This window comes from Durio zibethinus, chromosome 21, assembly GCF_047325235.1.
Source record: "Durio zibethinus cultivar Kanyao isolate XHJ-2024 chromosome 21, ASM4732523v1, whole genome shotgun sequence".
NCBI lineage: Eukaryota > Viridiplantae > Streptophyta > Magnoliopsida > Malvales > Malvaceae > Durio > Durio zibethinus.
Window position 1 is genome coordinate 5,147,544 of NC_143182.1, and position 9,670 is coordinate 5,157,213.

At 36.4% G+C, this 9,670-nt stretch overlaps 2 protein-coding genes across 2 annotated transcripts; one reads left to right on the forward strand and one right to left on the reverse strand.

Moving 5' to 3' along the window:
• Window positions 1–242: 242 nt before the first annotated feature.
• On the reverse strand, window positions 243–1,311 carry LOC111305058 (mediator of RNA polymerase II transcription subunit 28-like). The gene is made up of 3 exons (XM_022902223.2): window positions 1,081–1,311; window positions 646–758; window positions 243–560 (listed from the first exon to the last, which is right to left on the reverse strand). The coding sequence occupies exons 1-3, from the start codon at window positions 1,244–1,246 to the stop codon at window positions 426–428; spliced, it is 414 nt and encodes a 137-aa protein (XP_022757958.1). The 5' UTR covers window positions 1,247–1,311; the 3' UTR covers window positions 243–425.
• A 242-nt stretch (window positions 1,312–1,553) lies between these two features.
• Window positions 1,554–7,713, forward strand: PARP2 (poly(ADP-ribose) polymerase). The gene is made up of 18 exons (XM_022902220.2): window positions 1,554–1,810; window positions 1,898–2,183; window positions 2,268–2,425; window positions 2,526–2,607; window positions 2,889–3,124; window positions 3,358–3,484; window positions 3,611–3,666; window positions 4,155–4,228; window positions 4,430–4,476; window positions 4,555–4,604; window positions 4,849–4,911; window positions 5,485–5,565; window positions 5,713–5,823; window positions 5,947–6,022; window positions 6,257–6,399; window positions 6,772–6,845; window positions 7,193–7,295; window positions 7,394–7,713. Exons 1-18 carry the CDS (start codon window positions 1,727–1,729, stop codon window positions 7,481–7,483), a joined length of 1,941 nt encoding a protein of 646 aa, XP_022757955.1. The 5' UTR covers window positions 1,554–1,726; the 3' UTR covers window positions 7,484–7,713.
• The last annotated feature ends 1,957 nt before the right edge of the window (window positions 7,714–9,670 follow it).

Below are 9,670 nucleotides of genomic sequence, written 5' to 3' on the forward strand. Positions count from 1 at the left end.
GCTCTGATGCACAAACTTGAAGGGCTGTTGTTATCTATCACTTCTGCGCTATAATGATTAGACACATTGCGGGTGCTGCTAGGTTTTCCACTTTCATACCAAGGCAGATGCATCAACATCATTTCCGTGGTTGAAGCAGTCCATGCTTACCTTTGCCGTGGTTCCAAATCAGAAAAGTGAATTGATGGTTCTCTAATAGCCATCAATTAGACAAGTATCACTCATTTGATTGCCCAGCAGCATTCACATCAATGATCAAACTTTGTATATCGATTTGAAGTAATTGTGCTTTCAGCAGTTACACAAGCAGCAAAGAAAATACAACCACAACCAAGAAACATGATTGGTAGTAAAGTAAGATCCTGACTCAAACCAATCTCAAACAAAATAACCTAAGAGATCAGTACATCCTTACAGCTAATCAACTACACCCTCTGCAGTTCAGTATTGTGTTTGTCCAGTTGGTCTGTCAAATCCTTCCTCCAACCCTGGATCAGTCTCTCTTGATTCTTGATGACCTCAGACTTTACCTTCAACTCTTCTTCCATTGTGGCAATTTCCTGTCGGAACAAGAACCACAGCAAATTACTTTGGACTGGATTAATCATACACAGCATCATCTATAATAAAGTTTGATGGGTTTACTTTTCTCAGCATTTCAGCCCTGGTTGGCTGATCCTCACGTTGCAGGCCAATGAAGTATAACTGGAGCTTCTTGGCAGCCTCCATGAAATCTCTAGCATGTCTCTCCACATCAACTACAGCAATTGCCAACTTAAATACCATTTCAGCACTTAACAATTTAATCCAAAAAGTTGAGTTAAAATGAAATTACCTGATTTTTTTCTGGGTAATATGTTAGTAAGTTAATGTTATTTTGCAAAGTAAAAAATGTGGAAACAAGCATCTGAAATCGAGTGCTATAACCTTGAAAGCTTCAATTTAGGCAAATGATGAATGCATTACTTTAGATTTAAGAACAAACATCTGACTAAAGGCGCCACTTTACAAGCAACATTGCAGATCATCTTCATAGCAGAAAAAGAAGAAACAAGAAAGAAAAGGGCGATAATTACTGACTCTGATGAGAAGGGTGGGGAGAACGGTCGATAGCTTGAAGCTCTCTGGCGGGCAAGCACGGCAGCAAAGCCGTCTCCAACGCCACCACCAACGAAATCATGTCTTCTCTTGAACCCTGAGGCGACTGAATCTGCTGATCCAACTGAAGCTCTTGCCTTTCGCTCATGCTTTCTTCACTCTTGCCTCAAACAGTATCAAATGCAAGGGATTAACTTGTTCCCTTTCTTGTACTGACCAAAAGGGTAAAAAATTTTCAGTTTTCCTGTTATGCAATTCCCAACGGGCTTTTACTGGGCCCCGGGGATTTGGCCCGATATTTGGAAAGTGTCTTGACATGATTTATTCAAAATTTTTTAATTTGTTAAAAATTTCCAGAACAGGCGCCCGTATCGTGCTCTGAAAGCCGCTAAAACGACAGAGTTTTGAAGCACATTTCCCGTGGTATAAAATTATAACCCTCCATCTCTTTCGACAATCTGAAACGAGGTCTCCTTCTCTCTGCTTATCAACGGCCATGGTGCTCGGAAAGCTTGTAAAACGACAGAGTTTTGAAGCACATTTCCCATAGTATAAAACTATAGCCGTCCATTTCTTCCGACAATCTGAAACGAACTCTCCTTCTTTCTGCTTATCAAAGGCCGAAAACATGGCAAGTAAGCTGAAAGTAGACCATCTCCGTGCCGAACTCGCCAAGCGTGGGCTTGACACCACCGGAACCAAGCTTTTTCTGGTTCTCCGATCTCCTTTTTACTCTTTTACCTGACCTTTTCTTATTTATAATTAAATACAATTCTGAAATTTGGGTTGTAAATTACAGGTGCAGAGACTGGCGAAAGCTTTGGTTAATGAGGGGAAGAAAGAAGAGGAATATAAAGAGAATGATGCTGCAAATGCATTTGAAAATAACAAGAAAAAGAGAGGGAGGGAGCTTAGTAATAACAATGATGAAGATTCAAACAAAGTCAAGGTTGTTGAGGGGTTTCGACAAATGAATGTTAAGCAATTACGCGAACAAGCTACTCTTCGAGGTCTTTCCACTATTGGAACCAAAAAACAACTTGTTGAAAGGCTTTGCGAAGATGCAGACAAAAATTCTCTTCATGGTCAAAATCTTTCTAGTTTTATTGTTCGTTAGTTTACTTCCATTAATGGAAGAATGAAGGGATTTTTTTTTGTGTGTGTTGCAGAAGTAGTTAAAGAAGAAGAACAAGAAGACGAAGAAGAAGAAGAAGAGAAAGACAGTAGTAAGGAGGAGAAGATTGTTACGGCGACAAAGAAAGGTGCGGCAGTTCTGGATCAGGGGATTCCAGATGAGATAAAGGCTCATTATCATGTTTTACAACAGGCTAGTAGTTGCGGTTTAAATTTCATTTTCAAGCCTTTCAATTTGGAAAATTTTTTGGCTGGCCTGGTTTTATTATTATTTTTGAATTTTTGTAATGCAGGGTGAAGATATCTATGATGCCGTGTTAAATCAGACTAATGTTGGGCATAACAATAACAAGTTCTATGTGATCCAACTTCTAGGTTAGTTCTCAGTTGCTATACTTTTGTTGCACATGTTTACACTATCGGATTACTTATTTTTCAGTTTATTGCTTAAAGCATCTTTTGATCACATTATAATTTAAGAATTACTCAGAGAGAAAGAGAATAGGAAGATAGTTGAGGCTCATCTAAATTCATTTGCAAATAGCTATCTTCTTTTTTTTTTTTTTGGGTGTGTGCGTCGTGGTGAGTTTTTTTTTTTTTTTTGGGGGGGGGGGGGTTGGATACTTTGTCTAAGATCATGATTTCCTTTCTCGCAGAATCTGATGACTGGAAGACATACATGGTTTATAATAAATGGGGTAGAGTTGGTGTAAAGGGTCAAACCAAGTTAAATGGCCCCTTTACATCTCTACAAGCTGCAGTTGTTGAGTTCGAATCAAAGTTCTTTAACAAGACAAATAACCAGTGGTCCAACAGAAAAGACTTTGTCTGTTATCCAAAGTGCTATACCTGGCTGGAGATGGACTATGATGAAAAAGAAAAAGAATCTGATGTATGTTGTTTTAAAACACAAATACATGACTTACTTGCTCCCCCATCTCTTTCCTCTATCTTCCCCTTCCTAATTTTGTTGAATATTTATAAAGCTAGATGTTTGCTTGCCCTAAAATTGTCTTTTAGAAAATAAGGGGCATGAGAGAGGATGACAGCCTATAACCTACACTGTATATGGGGGCTTGGTTCTTGAATGCGGATAACCTCTGAATTCTCAATAATTATGTTCAGGTCAAAGGAAAGACTGATTCTTCCATAGGCATTCAACTGCGGGAGACAAAGCTTGAACCACGTGTTGCTGAATTTATCTCGCTTATATGCAATATCAGCATGATGAAGCAACAAATGATGGAAATAGGTTAGCTAGCTAATCGTTTGTTTTCTAAATTATTTAAAAACATGAGGGATATTTGGTTGGAATTGTATGCCACATTTCTTTCCTTTGTTTTTCTGATACCTTGTAAATTTTGTGGCTGTCTTTTAGGATACAATGCTGACAAGTTGCCACTTGGGAAGCTAAGCAAATCAACAATTTTAAAGGTAAATTTTCAAGACATGCTCTTTGAAACGTTTTAGTTTAGTTAGAAAGTCTAAAAGATTGTACAAGGTATTGCACTTTGGTGATCATTTACATTCAAAGCATACTTTTCTAAACTAATTTTAAATATTTGAAGGTCTATTTTTGTTGTTGAATGTCAGTGTAGGTATAAGTTACATGATGGTGCCACAGCTTTCACTGCTTTGATCTGAGAGATAACTTATTTTCCGCTGCCCCTAATTCTACTTTTGTAGTTGAGTGGCCATTTTTCATCTATTATGGTCCCCTTACCTCCTACTGTGCATTGTTCTTAGAATGGTTTGTTAGCATTGATCTTATTATTGGGAATGCCTTGGTTCCACCCTGCTTCTTCCTTCTTGTCTTTCTCAAGTTTGCATTAATGACAGTATTAGTATATACATGAGTACATATGTTTGATAGTATAGATTCTATCTAAAATAAAAAATTAACTATACTTGGACGTGTTCAGGGCTATGATGTCTTAAAGAGAATTGCTGATGCGATTGGCCAGTCAAACAGGAGCAGGCTTGAGCAATTAAGTTCGTAAGAACCTTTCTCTAACTTTAATTACATATATTTGTATACATATAACAGTTATGATTTATGTGGCTTTATATTCAAAATAGCATGTCATTTTGATTACATTTTCTATTCTCTCTTTTCGTTTTTTTAACTCTACATGTTGAAGAAATGTGGAATTGAATTCTTGATTCTTAGTTAATTCCTTTTTCTTTTTCATCACAGGGATTTCTACACTGTTATTCCACATGATTTTGGATTTAAAAAAATGCGTCAGTCCTCTCTCTCTCTCTCTCTCTCTCTCACCATACACAATATTACAACTAACATGGAATTATAAACTGTGGCAGGTGATTTTGTCATTGACACACCTCAAAAGTTGAAAAAGAAGTTGGAAATGGTGATTTATTTAATTTTAGTTAAAGAAATATGCTTTCTTTCTGCTATATTGGTGGAAGGGTTTTCTTCTATGTAGCCAGCCTATAATTGTTTCAATTATTCTCCTTACAACCCTAGTAAATCCCCTCAGCTTTTAATAACATTAAGTATTGTTTTTATATGTGAACCTCTTAAATGTTTGTGCTGATTTTCTTAGTTACTTTCTTTTATAAGGGGCATTCTCAGTTTCTTTTATGTAATTGAAGGTTGAAGCCCTGGGAGAGATAGAGGTTGCAACAAAATTATTAACGGACAACACCATGATGGAGGTATTCCTTATAAGCTGTGCTGTTTCTTTTCTACCTTCCTATCCTCCTGTTTTTATCTCCTTTTTGGTTCCATCCTTAAAATAAGTTGAACAATAAATTGAGCTTTTAAATAACTAAAATCGATTGTGTGCCTAACAAGCATTGCATGAAGCAACCATGATTGTATTTTTCTTGCAAATTTACAAGCTTATTGTCTTCATACGCATCATATGTGCATGCCAGAAGAGAAATTTGAGTTTGTTGTTTGTGAGTACTGTAATTATATGTCTGTAAGCCATATGGACTTCAAGTATGTTCTTTATATCTGTTTTGAGTCTACATTTTCAACTGTTCTCATTCTTTCTTCTTTATTTAACTGCTAAAAAGTTATATATCCTTGAATCTTGATTGTTTTGGTTTATGGTGAGCTTAATTTATGGAATGGTCTAATTTAGTACCCATATTTCTTCCTTCCGTCACTGTAATGCATCCATGTGCATATTCTGAGATGCTTACCATTTTTCCTGTTCTTTCTCATTGTGTTATGTATGCGGTAATTTTCTGTTCTAATTTAAGTCTGTGCCATTGTTGTAGGAAGATCCTTTACATTATCGTTACCAACAGCTTCATTGTGACCTGATGCCACTTGATGATGATTCTGAGGAATTTGCTATGGTATTTGTTGGTCTATGTAGCATTAGAATTTAGAAGTTTTAACCATAAATATGTAATCTACTGAATAGTTTTGCCTTTTTGTTACGTATTTAGTCATGCATTTTGGTAGTTATATGCTCTTTTTTTTTTCTTGCCCTGCTTGCACAGATTGCAAACTATACTCAGAACACTCATGCAAAGACACATTCACATTATAGTGTTGATATTGTTCAAGTATTCAAGGTGGCAAGGGAAGGTGAAGTTGAGCGATTTAAGAAGGTGCCACTCTCATTAAGATATTTTGTATTTAAAATTAATATTTCCCTGCAAGTGTGGAACGTCCTTTTTTCCAAGAGTTTTGAGGCTGGTGTATCTTAAATGGCTTCTTATTCTTTTGAACAGTTCTCTGGAACCAAAAATAGAATGCTTTTGTGGCATGGTTCTCGGCTTACTAACTGGACTGGCATTCTGTCCCAAGGTTTATTCTTTTCTCTCTTGTTTCTGAATGTAGTTAAGCATATTTAGATTTGTGGGCAGGATGTCTTTCCTTTTTTCTCCTGTTTCTGGATCTTGGGATTGGCATTCTTTATCAAGGTCTTCCCTTTTCTCTCTTGTTTATGCATGTTGTCAAGGATGTATGAGTGGGAATGTGGGATGTGTTTGTCAATAACTGCAAGATATCTGACTGCATCTTGTACTTAACATCCAACAGGTTTGCGCATTGCCCCACCTGAAGCACCTGTGACAGGTTACATGTTTGGAAAGGGGGTTTACTTTGCTGATATGTTCTCCAAAAGTGCAAATTATTGCTATGCTAGTTCTACCTTTACAACTGGTGTGCTGCTTTTATGCGAGGTTGTTCTTAACTCAGTTCAAATGATAATTTGGTAATAAAGTGGAGCATGGTTCTGCCATCAAATGTATTAATTATTGTCTAAACATTAGAGATTTATATCAGAAATTGCAATCTCAGTATCTCTTTATATGACAAACTATGAATTGAATACTCTTCATATCAATGGTTCAAACTGATTAATTCTCACTGGATAGATATTGGATGTTTCCTGTCATTGATCTCATTACTTTGATGCTTTGCATATGATTTTTTTTTGGAAATAAAGAAATTGACTGCTTGCTATCAATTTCTGCATGTGTGCATTTCCTCATCCTTCCATATATCATTTCTTGCTCGTGATTTAGTATTCTTATAAGCCATTTACCTCCTAGGTTGCACTAGGTGACATGGCTGAGCTTCTACAAGCTAAAAGTGATGCTGATAAGCTGCCGGATGGGAAGTTGAGGTTTGTAAATTTTAAACTGAATGAACAGAGAACTTATCACTAACTAACTGGCCATCTGTTTCCTTTTGAGATCTTGGGACTTACCAAATCTGCAGCTAAATGCAACGTGGAGCTTTTTCCCACCTCCTGCATTTTTTGAATCTCCTGTAGGATAAATATTACAGTTGTATCACTAACCGGCCATCTGTTTCCTTTTGAAATCTTGGGACTTACCAAATCCGCAGCTAAATGCAACGCAGAGCTTTTTCCCGCCTCCTGCATTTTTTGAATCTCCTGTAGGATAAATATTACAGTTCTATTCTACTCTTTTTAGCAACATGTTAATTGACACTAATTTTTTATTGCAGCACAAAAGGTGTTGGTGCAACTGCACCAGATCCCTCTGAAGCCCAGACCCTTGATGATGGTGTCAGAGTTCCCCTGGGAAAGCCAAAGGAGCAAAAACGTGAGGTATGTTTAAGAAGTTTTACATCAAGGAAATTAACCATTTGTTCTAAAATTATATTCAAAAAATGCGTTTGCTTTATGCATTTGAATTTCTATTGCAGGGTGCTTTATGGTACAATGAATACATAGTCTACAATGTCGATCAGATCAGGATGCGCTACTTGGTTCAAGTTAATTTCAAATACACGTAAGTAGTTTTCCATTCCACCCATCACCATTTTATGGTTCTTAATCTCCCTCTTTATTTTGTAAATTCTGCAAGGCTATTTGCTTTGTCTCTGTTACCCCTTTTACAATAACCAGGCAGGGGACTTGTCCTGCTTTAGTGCTCTTATTTCATACATTTTAGATTTAATGAATTGATTCCAATTTTATACTATAAATTTGAATCTTGGAGGTATAATTTATTTTCATTACTTCATATTGAAGAAACTTTAATCCCTTAGCTCAAAATATGTTTGAACCCATAGCTTAAGAGCTGGCTTGTTCTCACGATTTTTCCTGGTTTTCCTATGCGATTGAATATCTTCATAGGAACATGTGATGTAAACTGATGTAACTTTCTGGAGAAAAAACTAATTTTGGTTCATGGCATGAACAAAAGTCAAACTGATATCAGTCATAGGCTATAATGTTATACGTCGGCCAATTAGTTTTGTAGCCGTTCCTGTGTGTTTTTAAGCAAAGTCAAATACATGCATCAAAGCATGGCGAACTGTTAGCTTGTTGGAACTTGGAGGCACGAGTAAGCTTTGAAAAACTTGTGATTGTGAAGAAGATTTGAGTGGATGGCCAAATAAGGCATTTATTATAAATCCCACGACACGCTAGCATTTAAGTCCCTAGATTTGGATGATGACTTCATCTCAGAATCTAAGTTCATCTTCCCAAGATAAAAATGGTGATTAAAGAGTAACACTGTTAAATTGTAATCGAGTTGAATTAATATAATAAAAAATTTAAGTTCAATTTAAAATTTATTAGTTAGAATTTAATTTAAAATAAAAATTAAGTTACATAAATTTGTTAGATTAAAATTTTTTATTAAATAAAAAATTAATTTATTTTTATATTCAATGTTTAAATTAATTTTTTATGTTTGAATTTGAACTTGAATTCAAATAAAAAAATTTTGCACGATTTGATAAATATGATATGTTTGCAACCATTGCTTTTCTTTGCTTACGTGCATTAAATCCCTTCATCCGGTGTTTGAAATTCTATCGAGGCCTGACTTAATAAAAAAAAAAAAAGCCATAAACTTTTGCGGGGGTTACAGCTGGTGCCTATACTCTATATAATAGGCAATCATATTATCAACCCAAGGGAGCCCCATCCTCTGATAAAATACCCTCTTCTCTCTCTCTCTCTCTTTCTTTATTACCCACACCACACTCAAAAGCTTGGACGTTTGCATCCAACATGGCAACACGCAAAGCCTACTTGCACTCTTACATCATTCTGGTCTGCTTCTTGCACCAACAGGTTCTTCCGCAATGACAATTAAAATAAATAAATAATATAAAAAAAAAGTGGGTTTACCCCACAAAATGGGCCCATACATGGTGGTGGGACCTGTATCATGGCAAGAGATTCTGGATCCAAATGCTATCAGTGGTAGGAAAGAAGGATTATCATTTTATGGGATGAGTGGTGGGACTGGTTTTAGAGTCTTCTGGTTGTCCGTCTGTGCATTAGATCCTGCAATGGAACAAAGTGATGATGTCATGATTTTATGTGAAATTAAGGCAGACAATACCCTCTTGATCTTCCTTAGATATCTCTACTTTGAATTTCTTTGCATACCACTATGATTGCATGGCATGGCTTTGCCTTACTCTCTTGCCAGAGATTTCTTCTTTTTCTCCACTCCCCAATCTCCAACACGATGAATTTCACTCATTGCTCCCTTTCCTTACCCATCGGGATTATCAAAAAAAAAAGAAAAAGACCAGCTCTGTCCCTCTCCATTTCCCTCTCTCTGGCACCTATAAATACTTTAGCTTCTTCATTCATCTCTTTCACATAAAAGACGTCGTGAAACTCATTCATTCATGGTATATATGGACGTTTTAGCGGGTGAGTAGCTCCTTGTTGGAGAAGCAGGGCACGTGCAAGAGTGCCAATCCCTTTTGGCTTCTCAAATGCCATATATCTCGCCTTCTGCACGTGCTCCCCTTCTCCAACACGGTTTCCTCACCCTGCCTCCTCGATCGTTTGCTAGCTTTTTCTGTAATGCTTGAATTCGTAAGTAGAAATTACTATGTAGTTAGCGATAATATACATTACTCCCCATTTACTCGTCAAATTTTCTACTTTCTTTTTTTTTTTTTTTCTTTTGCTGTTTCCTTTTATTTTCCAATACACGCATATTCGAC

Bases quoted from the DNA above. Each gene is read 5' to 3' on its own strand.
- LOC111305058 (XM_022902223.2), bottom strand. From the start codon at position 1,246: ATGAGCGAAAGGCAAGAGCTTCAGTTGGATCAGCAGATTCAGTCGCCT. The intron at 759-1,080 runs GTCAGTAATTAT...CAATTGCTGTAG, and splicing joins TCCCCACCCTTCTCATCAGA to TTGATGTGGAGAGACATGCT. The intron at 561-645 runs GTAAACCCATCA...TTGTTCCGACAG, and splicing joins GGGCTGAAATGCTGAGAAAA to GAAATTGCCACAATGGAAGA.
- PARP2 (XM_022902220.2), top strand. From the start codon at position 1,727: ATGGCAAGTAAGCTGAAAGTAGACCATCTCCGTGCCGAACTCGCCAAG. The intron at 2,608-2,888 runs GTTAGTTCTCAG...CCTTTCTCGCAG, and splicing joins CTATGTGATCCAACTTCTAG to AATCTGATGACTGGAAGACA. The intron at 3,667-4,154 runs GTAAATTTTCAA...GGACGTGTTCAG, and splicing joins GCAAATCAACAATTTTAAAG to GGCTATGATGTCTTAAAGAG.